This window comes from Balaenoptera borealis, assembly GCF_965194805.1.
Source record: "Balaenoptera borealis genome assembly, chromosome: 11".
In the NCBI taxonomy this organism is placed as follows: domain Eukaryota; kingdom Metazoa; phylum Chordata; class Mammalia; order Artiodactyla; family Balaenopteridae; genus Balaenoptera; species Balaenoptera borealis.
The window spans coordinates 51,604,919-51,625,710 of NC_138868.1; the positions used below are offsets into that span (position 1 = coordinate 51,604,919).

General features: G+C 55.4%; 1 protein-coding gene across 5 annotated transcripts in view; it reads right to left on the bottom strand.

Moving 5' to 3' along the window:
• Positions 1 to 20,792, bottom strand: part of PDE2A (phosphodiesterase 2A) — a 92,607-nt gene that overhangs the window by 57,685 nt on the left and 14,130 nt on the right. For 2 of the 5 annotated variants that reach the window (XM_082340618.1, XM_082340620.1), the window contains exon 2: positions 6,457 to 6,526. In XM_082340618.1, coding sequence (XP_082196744.1) covers positions 6,457 to 6,526 — 70 coding nt within the window. Of the gene's footprint in view, positions 1 to 1,583; positions 2,231 to 6,456; positions 6,639 to 7,657; positions 7,774 to 20,792 lie in introns of those variants that run through there. The other 3 variants (XM_082340617.1, XM_082340619.1, XM_082340625.1) reach the window with 3 other exon arrangements.

Genomic DNA, 20,792 nt, shown 5'->3' on the forward strand with positions numbered 1-20,792 from the left:
TCATTTCTCCTCCCTCCCAACCTCACCCCCACTGGGCCCTGCAGCTGGCACTTCATCTCTCCACCCCTCTTACCCTTGGTTCCTGCAACTCCCTCACCTTTCCCCCTCCCTGGGTCTGTACTCAGGCCCCTCAAATAAAGACAACAATAGATGGGTGAAGTTCGAGGGGTCAAGTTCCTCAGGGTGGAGGACAAGAAAAGCAAAATGCCTGCCTCCTGAAGCTACCAGCCAGAGAGCAGGCTCCCCAGAGGAGGTGCCCTGAACAAGAGACCAGAACGTCCTGGACCCCCTGGGGGTCCAGGCGCACCAGAGGCAGCAGCTTCAAGGAAGCTGGAATCAAAGAGGAGGGAAGCAGTGAAGGCTTACCGCTGATATTAAACCATCACGGATGTATGTTTAGCGTTTTCATAAATTTACATTTTAACTCGTTTTGGAATGTACTCATACATTTTTGAATTTGAATTTTATTAAATATTATATTTTACAGATTGTTTTAATTTTTGAATTCTGAACGCTCTTCGCCCAGGGCAGATCCCGCATCCCCACGCTACAGACAAGGACGCAGCAGCCCCCAGTGGGATCCAGGTCCCCTGGTTTCTGTTTAGCCTCAAAGCTCCTGACCTGGGACGCCGTTCTGAGACCTTCTGCTCCTTAGAGGGCCCTGACCCAGGCCCAGGCATGTGCCCTCAAACCCTGTCTTCCCTCATGTGGCCACCCAGACCCCGGGGTGGCGCTCTCTCTCCCTTCACCTCTACAGCTGACCGGCTCCCTCCTCTACCTCTGCCCCCTCTGTCCCCTCCCCTCCAACTTTGGCTTTTCCCTGTTCAGCCTCATCATCCCATGTCTGAACCACACTGCCTCAGCCTCCTGCCTCACTCCTTCTATGTGCTCCCCACCCCATGGCCCAGGGAGCTTCATAACACGCAGGTCTGAACAGTCCCTGACCTGCTTTCATCTCTTCCCCTAGTGCCCAGTTCCCTCTGGAGAAAGTCCAAATTCCTTGACATGGCACAAAAGTCCTGCACAATTTGGCCCCTGCCAGCCTCACTAGCTTCGTCTCCTATGCTACACACACACACACACACACACACACACACACCAATTCCATCACTCAGCCGCCCTGGCTGTCCAGCATCCAGCTGCATGGAATGCTTCCCTCCCTCTGTCTGTCACCAGCAAGCCTTCACATTCGCCATTCTCTCCTTCTCTCTGTCCAGAACTTTCTCCTGGCTCATTCCTCAGCTCTCACTTTAAATGTTTCCTCCTGGAAGCTTCCCAACTTGCCCTCCCTCCCACTCTGGGCTGAATTCGGGGCCCCTGCTCGGTCCCACCATGGCCCCCAAGTTTCTCCCCATCGCTGCCTTCCCCCCACACAATCTACCAGCATCAATCTTTGTCTGTGCCCCTCCGCCACCTTATCACCTGTCCACCCTTGGCCCTGGTACCTGGGTCTGTCTACCTGCCAAGAGGCAGACGCCTTGTTGCTCAGACTTGGCAGAATGTGTGGCCGAAATTTAAGGCCCCCACCATGCTCTCTCTACCTACCCTCTCTGCTGAGCACAGAGTAGGTGCTCACTGTCTACCTATTAAGGCCTGGCAGTACACAGTGTGTGGCACGGACAGGGAGGGCTGGGGTGCTCAGAGGAAGTGAGAGTCCCTGGGCTGGGCTGGGGACTTCCTGGAGGAAGCATTTGGGATGATCCTCCACGTCAGTCCTAACACAGCAATTGAGGACAGGCCACAGGAAGTCCCCAGCCAGCCTTAGGGCCATCAGGGCAAACCATCAGAGTGGGACCAGAGTCTGCAATGAGGGAGATTCAGTGACCAGAGCCCAGGACAGGGCCACTGGAGGGGCTGGTGGTGCATTCGGGGAAGACTTCCTGGAGGAGGGGCTACTTCTGGCTGGTTTGGGGCAAGGGAGAAGGTGGAGATGAAGCAGGTTGGAGACAGAGATGTGAAAGAGAAAGCTCTGTTCCTTCTTGTCCTTTACCCCTTAAAGGAAAGGGAGGTGGGATTCGGATGGGCAAGAGGAAAGAAAGAAGGCCAAGGCGGCATGGAGATAACATCAGTGCTGACACCATGGCCAGGGTGGGTATGGGTGGCTGGGGCTGGCAGGGAGCAGGTTCCCAGCTGTGGTTGGGAAACGTTTCCTGTCTCCTTGCCAGGGGTGTCATTAATAATCATTTACCCGCCACAGGCAGCACGGAGGCTAGCCAAGGAGCAGCATGGAGCTGGGGCCGGAGCCCAGCCTGGCAGCCAGGAGAGCTGTATTCTAGGACCAGTCCTGCCACCTTGCTGTGAAACCTGGACAAGTCACCTGGCCTCTCTTGGTCTCTGGTAACGCTGGTCAAAGGAGGGTCTTAAGAGGAGGCTCCCTAAAGATCTCCCTGCTCTGGGCCTCAGTTTCCCTAGATGGCAGGAGGGCTGCCACCCCTACAGGGGGATAGGGACCTCTGATGATCAATATGAGCATCTATGTTGAGCCCAGCTCAGGACACATGGGATGGGCAGACCCAGCCCAGCCTCTCAAGAGCTCGAATTCTGGCAGGAGCCAGACCCCAACACCATGGGATGCATGCCTGGAGCATATCATGTGCATGTCAGGCTGCGGGAAACAGAAGGGAGGGCCGTCTGCCCAAGGCCTGAGGGGCTGACAGTGTGGCTGGGCCACGAAGATGGGGTTTCTTAGACACAGAAAATGGGAGCCCCATGAGGCTTATTTAGTCACTGCTATGACTGCAGCACTTAACACTGTGCCTGCCTGGTGCATAGCAGGTGCTCAATAAATGCTTTCAGACAACAGAATGAGCTCCTGTTAAAGGAGACATTTGTGAAAGGAGCTTGGAATTTGGAAAGAGCTGCCTAAACGGTGATGATGAAGATGATGACAATGATGATTCTGCCCAAAGACAACAGGATGGGAAAAGGTTGGACATGAAAGCTTGAGAAGGTAGGAGGCCCAGGGATGGCCATCCAAAACCAGACAGTATTGCTTGGGAATGATCAACAGCCTTCAAGATTCCTTCTTCCAGTTGGGCTAGAATTTTCCTCAGCCTCAGGCCACATTTCTCTGCCCATCCAACACTCCCTTCAAGGCTCAGCTCAAGCCCACTCACTTCAGAGAACCTTCTGGAATGTGGTGCTGAGGCATTGGCCCCGAGCCCCTTCCCCTGACTGACTGTGATGGTTTCTGTGCCTTCCAACCACAAGGAGTCCTGGCCTTTCATGTTCTCGAGTCCTTGTTGGCAGGCTCTCCACTAAGGTCTCCCCATAGCTTTCTCTGGAGGGTATGACCTGGATCCTCCTACTGGGTCGATCAGACTAGAGGGTCCCCAAAGGTGTGATCTGGCTTCATTTTTCAGAAAAAGGTCTCTGTGAGGAAAGGAACTATCCCCCCATCAGATATGGGGTCAACACAAGTGGAGATAGATTGAGGTCTTCCTGGTTGCCTCCTAGCCCAGTGACCCTCTCTGGGCGCCACACAGAGAAGGGAAGAGGACCGGGCAGCATGCAGAAGGGGGCACTTGGCTTCTCAGCACCCTGGAGGTGACATGAGAAGGAAGGGCACTGGGCCACACTTGGGACTAAGACATCATGGTTGGCAAACTTGCCTAACTCCCAGCCCAGCCCCAGCTGCTCTTGCGCCGAGGAGGCGCCACCGGGGATACCACCCAGGCCTCAGCGCCTGCGCCTGGACCCCCACCCTCTGCGGAGAACCATGAGGTGGTAGTAAACACAGTGAGCCCGAGACACGTGCATCCTCTCCCCGCCCCTTCCAATCCTGGCCCAAAACATGAGACAGGCTAAGAGGAAAAGAACAAAGGTTCCAGGACCTCCACGTCGCCCGCCGCCCGCCTGTCCAGCGCCTGTTCAGCCGGAAACCCAAGACAAAGGCCTTGGTGAAAGCGAGGAGGATGAAGGGCAAAGGGTAGAGGCAGCCTGGCTTGGGCATCTCAGGGGACCTAACTGGGAGGGAAGCGAGAACAGGATGGCAGCCAAGCTTTCCCTGCACACACACGTCACTCCACAAACATTTATGGGACACCTGCTGTATTCTACACACCCGAACATCACATACCTCATTCCTCACCCCACACACCTTATACACCCACTCCCTCACCCCCTGCAGCACCTTCCACAGCCCTCCACCCCCCCCCTCCCCACACATACCCTAGCTAACTGGATACCCTTCACACGTAAACAGCTCACAGGGAGAGAAGATCACATAATCCATGTGTCACACCGAAAAGCCAGCCAGCTCACACACCCACACTTCATGCCACACTCACACTCAACCTCCCACGCGCACCTCACACACCCGACACTCACCTCTCCAAGCACAGACACACAGTTCCAATTAAATTCAATACACACACATCACCTAGGCATAGAGACACACCCTGCATAGATAATGTGCACACCTAGTGTCACACCAAAATGTCAAATGTTTGTGGGCACACACAGCTCCTTAGCAGAGACAGTCCTGCCTGCACACTGCCTCCTCCCCACTTGCACTTGGGCATGCACACACACACACACACACACACACACACACACACACACACACGTAGTCAACAAGTTCTTGCCTTGGCCCCCTGGACCCTGGCTGCTGCACACTTCCTACCCAGAGCTGTACAAACAGTCATCACACAGACACATGACACTCAAACACCAACACGCACGTCCCAATATATTTCCCGAGCAACTCCAGGATGTAACTCGGTGACTTGAAGCCAGTCACCTAGGCTGCAAACGCACTCAGACACAGCTCTCCCACCCCAACTCCCCTCTACCAAGACATCCAATGAAACCTTTCATCAGACCCCTCCAGTGGCTCTTCCTGATTACACACAACAGTCCATAACACACACAAATATACACACAATCCCCCATGTAAGCTGCCCCTACAACTACTCCACCCCACGATGACACATAACCACGTACACATAAGTTCCCCTCACACACAACAGTCATACATACATCTACCACTCCACACTCACAACTCGGTCTCCCTAGCTGCACATGCCATGCAACGCCATTACACTCACAGTCCTCACACTCATCATAAGCCCCCCCAGATTCCCCCAAATAATCCCACTGCTGATGACACACACAATACTACATGACACAACACAGATGATCACACACAAGGCACACCCAACACACACAACCCAGCTCATCCTACTCAAACACATACCACCCAGACTCGCCCAGCCCTGGACACCTCCCACCACAGGTGACTGACACCAGGTTGCAGGCTATTCCTCCCCTCCCTCATCCCAAGCCCCCGGCTTCCCAAGTCCAGTTCAGCAAGGATGAGGGGGTTTATAAGTTATGAACCCCAGTGCCTCACTGCACAATCCCCACCCACCTTAAATCCCTCGGTACCGCCCAAGGGCTGCTTGCTCCATGTTTAGCCCCTTCCACCAGCACCCACACCATGCCATGCCTGACAACAGGGGAGGGGTAGAGGTCCTGGGGACACCAGCGTGGCATTCTGAGCCTGTCCCCTCACCACCCCAAAGTAGAGGCTGATATAAGGGGAAGGATGACCACAGGGAAAGGCCCTAGAACAAAGACAGAAACCTAGAGAAATTGGGGGAGTGATGGGCAGACTGAGAGAGGCGGGCACATGGGCAAAAGAGACCAAACAAGAAAGAAATAGAGGAGCAGAGGGAGAAGATGCCCAGAAAGACTCAGAGAAGCCGGAGGAGAAACTGGGGCCACCATACCCAGAGAGAAACAAGAGGAGAGGGTGAGACAAGCCGGAAAAGACTAGGATCTTCTATACAGGAGGGAGGAGGGAAAGCAGGAAGAGGGTGGGAGGGGGATCCTGCAGAGAAGGAGAGACAAACTGTAATGGAAAGAGGCATTTGGACCCTGGGTGGGGTCTGGTGTGAGGACTGAAGTCCAGGTGTTTGAGTGGGAATCTGGGTGAGGGCACAGATGAGGCCTGTGGAGTAGGGGTTCAGGGGCTTGAGATGAGGCCCCAGCTCTGAGGTGGGGTCCTGGTTGAGAGTTGGGGGTTCAGGTGTTCTGGGTGTGCCTGGAGTCTGATAAATACATTGGGGGTCCAGGGGTATGGGCAGGGGTCCTCTACTAATCTGGGAGGCAGGGGGTTCCAGGCTCAAGCAGAACTCTTGGGTGTGGACAGGGGTCCCATTGTGGATTGGGAGTTCAGTGCTTGGGGGTGGAGTCCCAGATCTGAAGAGGGTTCAGAGTCTGGCGTGAGGTTTTGAACTGTGAGCTGAGGACTCAATGTCTCTGGGTATGGGCTGCAGTCCCAGCACAGAAGTGGGATTTTCAGCTAGGGGAGGGGTCCCCACCCTAGGAGGGTTCAGGGACGGGGTAGACCATGGGACCGGCGACAGCACGCTCCGCGGAGGACCCGGCCGGGCGCTCACCCAACACCCCGTTCCCCTCGTGCCCAGAGCTGGGGCGGGGGGGGGGCCCTACCTGCAGGCTGTCGGCGCATGGCTGCGGCGGCGGCGGCTCGTCCGGCTTGAGGAAGACCTGCTGGCCCCGCCTGAGGAATTGGACAACAGCGATGAGGATGTGGTGCAGCACCAGGACCATGCTCACAGCCGCCCGCCCGCCCGCCGGCCTGGCCGCTGCGCTTGGCCAGGGCGTCCGCGACAGCTTCGCCTGGTCCGCGCGAGTGTCCGCCCTGGCCCCGCCCCGAACCGCCCACTTCCCGCCCCCCGACCGCCCCGGCCCCGCCCACCTTCCGCAACCGTGGACAGCACCTCTTAGCTCGTCCAATCTTCCCACCCCCACCAGAGGCCCCCACCAGCTCTCACTTCCCTTATCTCTCCGCTCTCAAGATTCTTCCAGCTTGTGCGCTATTAGGATCCCCCGCCTGATAGCCGGCTCTCAGCCTTCGCTCCCTTCTCTTGCCCCTTCGCCACTCCTTTCACTACCTCTCAGGGGTCGCCTCTCTGAGCCTCTCTCCTGATCACATCCTCTCCCTCCACCACTTACTTATAAAGTCCTGAAGCCAGGCTACAGTCTCAAGGCAGAGACCAGCGCAGTGAGGGGGCGGGGGGGGGCGGTCCGGAGGGGGAGATAGAGGGGAAGGGACCACTGGCACGAACAAGGAACCCTGGGCTTGCCCTTCTTCCAGGAAAAAGGGGGGAAATCAGGGCAAATTTTAGAGGTCGCTCCGAGTCTGACAGGCCCTGGGAGCAGTAGCAAATCTGGGAGGGAGACACGTGCGCACAGACACGCGAGCGCACACACAGGCGCACCATTCCCAAGTTGTGGGTAGGGGCACTGGGCAGGCAGGTCTGCGTTGGCGTCCCCGCAAGCCAGAGAGGGTGCAGGCCCCAGGGCCACACAGTCCACAGTTCCGCGGTGGGACTTGCGACCCCGAAGCGCAATTCACCGCAGAGCGGCCTCTGTGCTCAGGCGCCCGCTGCAGCCGTGACGCTCCTGCGCCCCCTGCTGTCCCAGCGCGGCGGCGCAGCCCGGCCCGATTTGCCATCTGCGCGGGAGGGGCGGGTGTCGGAGGGGAAAGGGGTCACCTGGGCCAGCTCCCTGCCTGGACCCAACCGGTTCCTAGCCTCCGCTTGGCATGAGGTCGGCTGGGGCGGTGGGACGTGTCTGGACTGGAGGGTGCTCTTGGGTGTCTCCTGGCCATTGCCGGCTAGCTACTTACTGCAAGACCTTGGTCAGATCCCCTCCCCAGTTGGTTTCTGGGCTTCAGTCTTCCCATCTCTTTCACAAGACTGCCAGGAGAATCAACCCCACAATGGTGCGAAGGCAGCCAGAGTCCCCTGACAGCCCTCGCTGTGGTCTGACCTGAATCCTTCCCATGTACTGCGGTCCCCTCTCTCTGCAATTCTCCCCTTAACCCTCACCCGCCCACCCCTCTTGGAGGGTGACTCAGTGACCCTCCAGCTTCCCAGCTCCCCACCTCACGGGGCTGATTCATCGGGGCCCTTTCTCCCTGGGGAGTGATTTCCTCAAGGTTGAGTCATTGAGCCCAGTCCTGGGCACAGTCCAGGCACCTGGCACACAGGCTGGGCAGAGTCCTAGCTGTGTCACAGCTCAGGGGGATGCCCTCCATGCCAAGAGTTCTCCCACCTCTCTTTCTGAGGGCCAACTCTGGACAATGCCTCTTCCCCTGCTCACACACCTTCAGTGGCTCCCTACCATCAGCACAATAAAGTCCCAACCCTCAGCCTGACATGGCAGATCCTCTAGGACTTAGCCCCAACTTGTTTTTTCAGCTTTGACCCTCTTGCCACCATTCCTTAAATTTATACTTCCTGCTCTACTCAGATGGGTGACTGACTCATTCTCACCTTCAGGCTTTTACCCAGCCATCCCAACCCTAATGTCCTCTAGATCCTATCAGCCTGCTTATCTTTCAGGGGCCAGTCAGAGGCCCACCTCCTCCAGGAGGCCTTCCCTGAATGCTACCTCAGTCCTCTGGGTCCCCCTTCTTGCATCTTTCCTAAGAGTCACGTCTGGGGGCAATTTTACTGCATCTTATTTTACTGCATCTTCAAATTGGGGGCAATTTGTCCTACTTACTAACGCTGTAGAAAACATTACATGGGCTAAGATATGTAAAGGTTCTGGCCCAGAAAAGGGCCTCCCTTCTCTTTTTTTGGCCTCAGTTTCTTGCTCTGTAAAGGGAGTGACCAATGTAAGGGCTATTATAAGGACTGAGTCTGAGGCCAGTGCACAAATCTCTTGGTAAATCCTGAGCATCTGTCATCAGCTCAGTCTTGGGCTCCGGATAGTGCGGGTGGGACAAAGGCATCCAGGAGGCATCTGTTACAGCCACTTGCCAGAGGTGTTTGTTCTTCAGGAGAGGCCATCTCAGAGCTCACAGTCAAGGGCCAACCCTGGCCTGGCACGGCCAGCATCTCTTGGGCTTTAACATTTGCTGAGCACTTACTCTGTGACTCACAGTTCATCTTCTCAACAACACTATAAGGTAGGACCCATTATTAGCCACATTTTACAGATAAGGAAAACTGAGGCACAGAGAGACTAAGTAACTTGCCCACAGTCACACAACTAATAAGTAGTAGAGCCAAAATTCAAACCCAGGCCATCTGGCTCCAATCTGTGCTTTATATTCATTCTCTGCCTCTTGAGGAAAGGCATGTGAGAAAAACTAATTTTCCCACCTCTCCTTTTGTCCCCAAGAATGCAGTCAGGGTCCTACACTCCCAGCCCCTGAACCCTCAGTCCGCCTTTGCCATGAGGAAGCCCAGCTTCAGGGGTACCTGGCTCAGCTCCACAGCCACCTCTTTTCATCTCCCCACCTTACAGGCCACATTAAGCTGTCCAGTGGCCCAGCTACCTCAGACTCAGTATTTGAGGAAAAGGTGACTCAGCTGACAGCCTGTCAACCTGGGTACTGGGCCCTTCAACCTCAGGCCCTGTCCAAAAACCAGCCCTTCCTTGTTCCTAACAATGACCCCTCTCTGGACCACTGTGCTTACAAATTACTTCCTCACCCAGGACTGGTGAGCAGACTTTCATGCTCGTCATCTCTCCATATAAGAGCGTGACACCAGCAGGTCCTCCAAAGACCCCAAATCTGCTCCCATCCTCCATGACCATGTGTCCTGCTTCCAGGAGCCTGTCTGTGTGCCTGACATGCATCTATCCTCTTGCTGCTAGCCATGGTCAGACTCCCAGAAGCCCAGGTTCAAACCTGAGCCCTGCCCTGACATGCTGGGTGACCTCATGCAAGGCTCTGGCCCTGTGAAGGTTGGCCTGGTTCTCTTTGAGGACTCAGGCAGCTTGGGTGGAGGAAGGCAGGATCCAGGTAGGCCTAGCGGGGCAGAAGGCAGCTCTCTGGGGCAGGCAGGCCTGCCCGGGCATGCCAGGCCCAAGGACTGTGAGCGAGGGCCAGATCCCAACATGGGGGCCCCTCAGGAGGCAGTGTGTGTGGCTCAGTGTCTCCATGACTTGAGGTGGAGCCCATGGACTAAAAGAGGGTTCCACCATCCGAGGGGCCCTGCCCGGGGACAGTCCAAGAAGGGCCCAGGAGGAAGTTGACATCTCTGTGGGTTCTGTGTCCAGCTAGAGCCCATCTGCAGTGTTCAGCCCCGGAGAGGGTACGGTTGTGAGCCACCCTTAGTTAGCCCTGGTGTGTGCATGTGTGTAAGGTCCTGCGTGCAGGTCTGTGAGCATGATGTGGGTGAAGGCAGAGTACAGTTTTGTAAGTTTGTATCTTTGTAAGGATATGTGATGCTTTCATTGTACAGCTGAGCTTGCGTGTGTGTATACAGATGTGTGTGTATCTACAGGAATGTGCATATGTGTGTGTGTGTGCAGACAGGTATGTGTGCACAGGTGTGAGTGTGTATGCACACATGTAAGTATGTGTATACAATTGTGTGTGTGCACAAGAGTCCAAGTATGGCACATAGATGCAAATGTGTGAGTCTGCATGAACTCAAATTCACAACTAACAGAGGTGCTGCTCATGGCCACTAGCCCCGGTCAGCTCTGTGTGTCCGCTGGCATTGGCTCCAGATGTGGCGGTGGCCCTTACAGAGAAAGGATCTGGCCCCAGGCAGGTGTTGGGGACAATGTGGATTTGGGCTCCGAGTGGGCAGGGCCTGCTCCCAGAGCCCCCGCAGCAGCTCTAACTGGGAAAGAGCACAGGCTGAGTGAGCTCAGGCTCAAGGGATGAGGGGAGAGGGGTGGGTCAACCACAGGTCTCTTCCATTTCCATGTTATTTGCATACACATTTATCTTGTCTGCAGCAGATGGCCAGCTGCACGACCCTAGCGGGGGAAGGGACCCTGGAGGATTCTAGTCCAGGACTAGTCCAGGACCTGCCAGCTCACATCGGGGCTGAGGTCCAGGGGACTCAGGCCTTGGCACACCTTGGTATCTGCTCCTTATCCTCTGCAAACCCCAAGAGCCTTTTGTCACACAAGGCTGCCGCAGGCCACACACAATCATCCACACACTTACTGTCTTTCCATAGATACACACACTCCCATCACTCCTACACACACACACACACACACACTCCTACACACAGACTCACATCCCTATACGCCTGCTCACACAGCTCCCGCACATAGAACACTGGTGGGCACACCTGCCCTAGTAGCTCCTTCAGGGACCACTGTGTCTCCTTTTCCCCGATGCCCATACCTGCTGGAGTAATCTTTTCTTCACTCAAGTCTGACCCTGCCTCACCCATACCCACACGGGTCCCCACTGCCCGCAGGATAAAGTTGGAGTTCCGGTCCTGGCCTTCTTGGTCCTTAATCCCGCCTCCAAACCATCCTTTCATGCCCCACACTCTGCCTTCTGGCCACACCCCTCACTGCTCACCAGTCCTCCAACCAGCACTTCTGTACTTTTACCAGGCACTCGACCTCCCCACTATGCTGTCAGCTCCAGGGGGCAGGACTCTTTTTCCGTTTTGCTCATTGCTGTGGCCCCAGCACCTAGAACAAGGCTTGACCCAGAGGAATTGCTCAAGAAGACATCTGTGGACTACAGGAATCAGTGGTAGAACCCTCCTTCCAACCTGATCTGCCTCCTTATGGAAGACCTGCCCAACTGTATTTGTTTGCCTATGTGCCTCCCCCATCAGACCCAAAAGAGACTGGGTCTGATTCAGCTCCACGTGTCCTTTTGCAGCATATCCAGCATGGGGCCAGGCACACACAGCAGGAGTGGGGTACGGGGGGCAGATGGTGACCCCCTAAACGAGACACAGGGATGTCTAGAAGGGGCGACCACCTTGGCCAATCACACAAAGCCCACCTTTCCCGGAGAAGAGGCCTCCTGACCACCTTCCCCCATCCGAGCCCCTTTCTGAAGTCACCCTGACTGGCAATCCAGCCTCTGCTTGCACACTCCCAGGGATAGGGAGCTCACTTTCTTTGCAGCCAACCCCTTCCCATGTGGGATGGCTCTGCCTGGTCCTGACCCCTCCCACAGCGCCATCCTGTCAAATCCTGATCATGCTGAGCCATGATTCCCATGGAAAACGGGAAGGAAGATGAGCAAAAGGAGCAGCAGATCTCAGCTTTCCCAACAGCTCTACCAGCCTTCCCAGCTTTGGGCAGAGGTGGGAAAAGGAGCTCTTGGCTCTCAGCCTGCCCCAGGCTACTATAGGCAAGTAGGTTCAAGGTGCTCAGGCTTCCGCAACACCAACCACTATCCCCAGGAGTCTGGGGCAGTGCAGAGAGAGTGCAGTGCTGAGAAACTCTTCAGCAGACTCCACTGAGCCGCATCCCCTCACTGAGCGCACTCTTTCTCTCATCCCTCAAGCCGCCCCACACCCCATCTCCTCCTCTCACCGGGGCCTCTTGCCCTCCAGTCTACAGGACCTTGCGGGACTGCTCTAACTCCAGCCCTCTAGTGTCCCATGGAGATGCCTCCTCCTGAGCCCTGTTGGGCAGGCTGGGTGGATGAAGGCGAGTAGGTCCTCAGCCAAGGGTGGCTGCCAGAGTCCCACCCAGCCCTGCCTGAACAGCTGCAGCCCACAAGCTGCCCAGCTTTCCTTCACCAGCTATTCCTGGGCTGGCCCTGCTCCAGAGGTGCCTCAGGCTGCAGTTGGTCACTGACCCCAGTCCCCCATGCGTGCACACACACACACACACACACACACACCACACACACACCAGGACTGCTCAGAGCTGAGCCCATGAGGAATGCCAAGGCACAAGAAATTCTAAGCAACAGGGACGCGAGGCTCCATGCTCTGAAAACTCCCTGCCAGCTCAGACACTGTCATAGAGGGAGCCCCAGTCTGTGGCTTCCAGGTTCCAAGAACTCCCAGAGCTTTGTGATCTAAGAAAATCAGAGCCTCTATTACAAATCCCATTATTAGAAGAGTCTGGGGCTTCCCTGGTGGTGCAGTGGTTGAGAATCTGCCTGCCAATGCAGGGGACACGGGTTCGAGCCCTGGTCTGGGAAGATCCCACATGCCGTGGAGCAACTGGGCCCGTGAGCCACAACTACTGAGCCTGAGCGTCTGGAGCCTCTGCTCCGCAACAAGAGAGGCCGCGATAGTGAGAGGCCCGCGCACCGCGATGAAGAGTGGCCCCCGCTCGCCGCAACTGGAGAAAGCCCTCACACAGAAACGAAGACCCGACACAGCCAAAAATAAACATAATAAATAAATAATAAATAAAAATTAAAAAAAAAAAAAAAAAAAAGAGTCTGTGCTTTTTACATTCTATGAATGTGAGAGCCTGGAGTCCTGAGAATGGAGGAGCCCAAGATTCTAACATTCTATTATTCTAACTGCCTGCAGTGCCAGGACTCCAGGATTCTAGCTCCAGGGTTTCCACAGCCCTCAGAGCCTGATGGTCTGTGGGCTGCGTCTCTGTGAATACCCGGTGAGGTGAGGGCCCCTGTGAGCCCCTGCACTTGCCTTCCACCCTCCACCTTTTGCTCACACTACTGTCCAGGCCTAGGGTTCCATCGCCCTCCTCTCTGCTAATTAAATCTTAGACAACTTTAAAGGGGCAGGGAGGGCAATGCCGTCAGGGACTACCTACTGAGTGCCAGGGCCACCCGGGTGATTCTCTTATTTAATTCTTACGATATTATTAGCCCAACTTTACAGTTGATAAAACTGAGGTCCCGGGACATGAGGTCATTTGTCTAAAGTCTCACAGCTAGAAACAGTAGAACAGCGATCCAAACCCAGTCCCTTGCAAACCCATGCCTCCCAGTAGCAGGCCAACTCCTGAGAAGAGCCTGGGGGGAGGGGGCTCCCTCTTTGGCTTCAGGGCCACACTGGAGCAGCTCCTCCCACCCCAGCAGCCCCCCAAGCTCCAGAAGGCAGAGACCGTGGTCTCCTCTTCTCGCCTCTCCAAGCTGGAGGCAGCCCAGAGTCGGCCACGTTTCCTGTCCTGATTGATCAAAAGGAGCTCAATCTGCAAAGACTCCGTGTGGGACCGGGAGACTTGGCGTTTTGTTTCTAGGCACCCGTCGCTATGGAAGCCAGGTGCTGCCAGCCCAAGGCCTAGCAACGAGGGCCCGCGTGGTGCAGGGCAGAGGGCAATTGTCAGGGGCTTCAGAGGCTGCCAGCAAGAGAGAGGGAGGGTGGACCACTCCGCTCTCCTGGCTGGAAGGCTGGACCCACTGCCCTGGCTGGGCTGGCAAGGGGAGGAAGGGAGGCAGAGGGTGCAGGACCAGGCAGGTTCTGAGAGACAGAGACCCAGAGATAAGGGCAGAGAGAGACTTACAGAGATAGACTAAGGGGGTTCAGAGACAGCGAAAGGCAGAGACACCATCAGAGAGAGGGAGATTCAGGAAGGTGGAAGAAGACAAGAGCTGAGACTCAGAGACCACTGAGACAGACAAGCGGCAGAGAGGGACTGACTCCCAGACAAGCCCAACTCCTGGGGAGGGAGAGGGAGGAAGCCACAGGGGAATGAGAGAGATGGATGGAAGTGTGACAGGAGGAGATAAGCCTGAGGCAGGAGGCAATAGAGAGACAGATAATAAAGCAAGAGAGGACCAGAAATGGAGGGGCAGGCGGGGCAACACAACGTGGACTGGAAGGCAGAGCAGACAGCGGCAGGGGCAGTACGAGGACAAGGGCACCAAGAGCACAGAGTCCTGGGCTGGCCCCCGTCCTGAGCCCCTCCTCCTGGGTCTGCCCATCTGCGGCATGGGCGTCACCAGCCTTGTACCACCAGCCCACCACCCTGCCTCTCCCCCAGAACACAGAATCATCTAGGAACAGATGCTCAGAAAAGAGGCTGGTCAGAAAGGTTCCATGTGTCTCTTACTCCCCAGGGACAGGTCACGTGCAAGCTCGTACAGTGAGGCAGTATCTGGAACAGCAGAAAGGCAGGCCTTGGGAATCCCAGTCCAGAGCCCACTCCCCACCCCCATCTGAGTCAGACTAGGCCTTGGTTACCTGTGGAGGCACCATCAGTACAGAGAGGCACACTTGTCCCCCTACCAGAGTGACTGAGAAGATGACAGAGCCTAATATGGAACCCCCTTTACTTCCCTCTTCCTCAACAACAGGCCCTGTGTCAGGGCAGTGGGGACCCAAGGATGGAGCAGACAGCATCCAGTGGAGAGATGGCCCACAGCTCTCCCTCTCAGGGCTGCAACTAGGGAAGACAGGCTCTGGGGAACTCAGAAGGGCATGGCCCCTTGGGGGCAGGGAAATGGCTGGAACTGGACAGGGAACATCTCATTTAATCCTCACTGTAACCTGTTACAGATGAGAAGACAGGAAAGCGACTGCCCTAACCACTACCAGCCAGCAGGTGCCTGAACCAGGACTTGAATCCAGGTCTTTTGGGGTTAGTGAAAGTTGGAGGGCCTGGCGGAAGCCCCTCTGCCAGGGTGGAAGCAGCTGCTCCAGGAAGGGGGCGCTATCTAGGCCTGTTCAGGGGTACTTCCCAGTAGGAATGTGGGGAGGGTCCCAAGCCCTGCTCTGGCCACCACTCCTCCCAGCACCAGCTGTCCCTCTCCCCATGTCAGAAAGATGATAGTGCTTGGCTAGACTCTGTCACCTGTCAGGTACTAATCTCTCTCTCTCTCAGAGCTAATTTTTCCTGTGATTGTTAACACTGTCAGTGGCACCTGGCAGCTACTCTGGGAGCTCGTGTGCCCTCAGAGGCGCCCCATCTGCCCCCATCAGCCTCACTCTCTCCAGACTCCTGAGGGAGGAACCAGCAAAGACTAAGTGCCTACTGCATGCCCTGGTGATAAGAAGCACTCTACATTCATTATCTCATTAAATTGTCCATTGAGGTCTCTGAAGGCTCGCCTCCACCTCCTGCAGCTCCTGACCCCTGGCCTCCCTGCCTGCCCTCCCCCAACTTCGCAGCACCCACCGCAGGATCAGCCTCTGGGGCAGGGTAACGCCACAGCAATAGGTACACATAGGTGTCTGGGAACTGGTAGTTTCATTCTCAGCTGCAGGGCCCACAGTGGGGGGCAGTGGGGAGAGCAAGGGGAAGGTGCAGGGTCGGCAGGCTGAAGGTGAGAGGGAGGGGAAAGGGAAAGCAGGGGGAGGGGCGGGCAGGGGACCCACGCCAGCCTCACTCCACATACACACACCCCGCACACTGAACCTGGGCCACAGCCCGGATGATTGACCCACGGCACCACACTCCCCTGGGCCTAAGTTCCTGGAAGGCAGCGCTGCAGGGATGATCGATCGACTGCCTCTCAACTTCTTCCTGCTGCCTGGAGGCTGCCTCCTCCATGCAGCCTCTCAGGCTGATCAGTGTCACTGTCAGGGTGAGAGTCTGGGGGCCGCCTTTGGACAATAAGCAGTGCCCCCTCATCTCTTCCTCAGCCCAGCACTCTCCCTATTCCTCAGGAACCTGGTCCAGGTAGATGGGCAGTGCAGGGGCTGACATGGAGGCTGGTGTGTGCATGTGCTAAGTCAGTAGAAGAGAGGAGTTGCAAATACAAAAGTGAGCCATGCGACCTGGGTTCAAATCCCAGTTCCTCCATCTTCTGGATATGTGACCCTGTGCAAGTTACTTAACCTCTCTGAGCCTCAATTTCCTTATCTGTACAGTGGGGTTACCAACAGTACTCAACTAACAGGATGAATGAGATTATACATGCAGAGCTCTGGCACAATGCTTGGCATACAGTATTTTTTGATACATGAAAGCTTCTAATACTGTTACTGTGAGCGTGTATGCGCGTATATACACATGTATGCATGTGTAGGTTCCCTTGGAAGGTCCAGGGGGGATTTCTGGCACTCTAGCAAGGGGGTGTAAACTGCTCCCTAACCCTTGACTCCCCTAGAGTAGGGTCTGCAGCCACACTTTCAGCTCAGTCTCAGAGAAGGGAGAACTGCTGCACCCCAAAAAACCCACCTGTGCTGGGTGAGGCTGTGCAGGAGAGATGGATGGCTTGGCGGCCACCAGGTAGGACTGGTGATTAGGAGGCTAACGGCCCAGCATCCGGAAAGGAATGGGAGGGAGACTGAGCCATGGGGCCATCCATCAAACCTGGCAGGCCCAGCAATGCTGCACAGCGGGACGGAGAGAAGCAAGGGACAGCTTCAGGTAGGGGAAGTGTAGACGAGCCAAGGGCCAGGCAGCCAGGCCCAGTCTAGTGCTGACCCGTTACTGAGTGATTATCTTGGGACCTCAATTTCTTCATCAGAACAATGGGGCTAAATGTCTCTCTCTGCCCAGATAAGTTCCAGCCTCAGCAGGCCCAATATCAGACGCGAGGGCCAGGGAGAGCCCTGGGGAGAATGTGAGGAGCTCAGAGATGCCCTTACCTCTTATACCAGTGCCCAACTCAGTCAAGGATCCCTGAGGGTGTGGAGTAAGGGGATGTGGCACTGTGTCGGGGCTGGCAGCCCAAAGACCCAAGTTTGATTCAATTTCTGACCCTAATCTCTTGCTGACCCTAGCCAAGCCCCTGACTTCCCCAGGTCCTTCCCTGGATGCCCTCCCCAACTAACTTCCCACCCACACCCAATCCTTCCAAGGCAGGAAGGGCCATAAGCACAGCCCTTGCCTATGCAAATTTCATTAAAACTGAGGGTAAAGTCACCCATGGGCCCTCCCCACCCACTGGAGGTAGTGGTTACCTGGAAAAATTCTGGCCAGCAAATCTGGGGCAAGAGGTCCTAGCTGGGGTCTAGCTGGACCCTGGCAGAGCCCATAGTCTCAGTCTGTCTCTAAGGACCTCATTGAGCTTAATCAAGTCACTTTCCCTCTCGGAGGCTCAGTTTTCCCATCCCTAAAATTAAACAAGCAACAACAATAAAATTCTTCAGGGGCTCCTCTTACCCTGTGGGACAAACTGCAAACTCCTCACTGTGTCCACTCCTTCCCAGTCCTTCCCCAGGCTCCACTCCTCTCGTGCTCCCCACTGCAGACCCCACACTTAGGCTGTTCTGGACTTTTATCAATCTCTCATCCCTCTTTAGGTTTCACCTCTGGACTCATGCCTTGTGGTTCACCAGTTCACCTCCAGACTTCTGTCTCTCTCTCTCTCTCTTTTTTTTTTTTTTTGGCTTGCAGAATCTTAGTTCCCTGACCAGGGATTGAACCCAGGTCGCGGCACTGAAAGCACTGCGCCCTAAAGACTGGACAGCCAGGGAATTCCCTGGACCTCTGTCTCTCCACTGGAAAATCCCCTCCTCGCTCAATAGGGCTAGAAGAAGTATCACCCCCTCTGCAAAGCCTTTTGCACAGCCCCTGGCAGAGCTAAGCCAGACCCCCCAAACAGAGCCACCAGTGGCTGACACACCTTCTCTGGAGCCTAGACCAGGAAGTGTCTATGTCCCCATTTCACTCTGAGCTCCCAAGGGTGAGGGTCAGGCTGGGCCTCATTCCCAGGGGATGAAGGTGGTGGGCAGCTCAGGGCCTCCAACAGGGAAGGGGCTTAGGGACATGGAAGAAAGGAAGGAGGAAGGGAGGGAGGAATGAAAAGAAAGAGATAAGAAAGGAGGGACAGAGAGATACAACTGTCCTCAAGGTCCCCTTGGATCTAACACTCTGAATGAACTCTAGTCCACTCCAGATGGAGCCCCCATGCCTGGTCCTGCCCCATCTCCCACTCCCCTTTGGCCCCTGTCACACACACCAGTACAAAGGCCCAGAGTCAAAGAGGTCTCTGGCCTCTGCCGCTGCATTCTGACTGGAGGCTAAGAAAATGCCTGGTCGTCATAGTGATGCTGCGATGCTGTCATCAGTAATTCATCGCCCAGGCCCTGGGAAGCCAGTGAGGTGTGAGGAGAGCTGGTCAGAACTGATCAGAGTGGCCACTTGGGGCAGGAGCTTTGGGGCTGTGGGCTGGGGGAGGGTCAGGGATTAAACTTTAACGGCCCGATCCAGCTGTGTCCTTCCCTCAGCCTCCCAATGCCCTGGTAGGAAGGAGGGGCCCAGACCTTTCCCCAGTCTGTCCTGTGCACCTTCTGTTTGTCCATCTCAGTCCAACCTCAGAGGTGGGGGTCAGTGAAGGCTGGAATAGGAAGTCCCCACCCCAGGGCTTGTGAGCAGTGTCCAGGCCCTGCTGTCCTCAGTAGAGCAGGGGGACATCCCTCCTCATGTCACAGGGGTTGAGAAGGGGTGGAAGGAAGTAAACCCATATGTTGTGCCCTCTCCAAGCAGGCATTCCTAAGAAGTAACTCATTTAATCCTCCCAGAAAACCTACAGGGTCGGAATTATTACTGCATTTTGCAGATGCCTGGATGTTCTCTCTGTCTAAATCCTTCCGGCCAGTTCCATCCCCTCCTCTGGGAAGCCTTTCAGGATGCCCCACACAGCACTCATACCCCCTCCTCTGAACTCCCAGTGATGGTGAGTGAAGGCCCTGGTCTCCCCAGTCAGACTGGGCTGCTGGCTCCTCCTCCCAGCCAGGGTTGTGTAGGGCACACACGGTGGACCCTTTCATCCCAGCAACTCTCCTGGCAACCGGAAGACAGAGGCTGGGGCTGTCCGTGGTCCTGAACCCTCCCAGGCCTTTCCCTGGAAGTCTGGTTATTTCTGTTGGAAGTCACCTGTTCCTCTCAGCCTGCGAGAGAAAGGTCAGATGCCACCTGTGAGGTACCTCTGCCCTCCTCTCACCTAGTTCCTTTATTCACAAAACCTTGAAACCAGGAACCCATATGGAGCTGGAGAATGGAAATGAAACTAACATGCATTCACTCAACAAGCATTTATTGAACACCTACTACGCGTGGCCCTGTGAATGGAGCTTGGGATACAATAGTAAACAAAACAGACCTAATTCCTGCCCTTTTGGAGATTTTGGTTCTGTAAAGTCAGTACTGTGGTTTGTTTTACATGTCACATTAACCCATTTGATCCTTACAATATATACAAAGGTGGATATTATTATGCCCATTTTACAGTGAAGGAAATGGAAGCCTAGGGTGATAAAGGAACTGTCCAAGGCCACACAGCTAGTATCCAGTAAAGGTGGGATTCAAACTGAGGCTTGACTGACCCCAAGTCTCATTCTTATTCTGTTCCTAGGTGGAGAAGGGGTCACAGACATAGTCCCTGCCCACAAAGAGTTCATAATCTAGTTTACCTGTCCCAGTTCTCCAATCAGCACCACTGGAAAGTGTTCCCTGAGTCTTACTTGAATCCCTCCTGCTGCAGCTCTGACTTGCCCTCTCTTTGTTGGGACCTCAGTGGGGCAGAGGACCAGCTTTCATCCCCTTGTAGACACCTGGGGTCCTTCCATGAGCTCCCAGCCCTTTCTCCACCCCTACCTTGCACAGAGGTCTCCCTCCACAGGAGGGAGTGAGGTGCGTGCTCTAAAAATACCTTAATCCCTCCCTGCTCGTGCTCTAATTAAGCTGAGTGAGTCATTACTTTAAGTAATTTATTGCTAGTTACATAATTGCTTTAATATTTGGGTCTAGGACTGGGGAACAAAAGAGCTCCCCTTCTTTTAGGGGAATTGCTAGTCCCCAGGGGAGTTTATGGCCCCTGGTGGAGATAAGGAAACAAGTGGAATCATGTCGGACAAGCCCCTGCTCCAGTCTGGACCAATATATATGGCCATTTCCACCTGGGCCACAGGGCCCACCTGATCCATGCAGGGGCGGGTTTTGGGGAACACCAACTCCCTCATCTCTGTCACCCACTCTGTAGATTTCTGAGGCCACCACTCCCAGCTGACCCAGCCCTCAGACCCAGAGCCTGCCCTCAGGATACTATGGCCTGAGCATCCCTTCCTTTCCCTGGCCTCTTGCCTCTTGGCCTCTACCAGTCCACGGGAACCAAGGCTCAGAAAGGGCAAGCTGTTCCTTGGTGTCTCCCAGCATACAGAGGCAGTCCTCTCTCTGTGCCCAGGTTGTCAGCTCAAGGAAACCCCAGC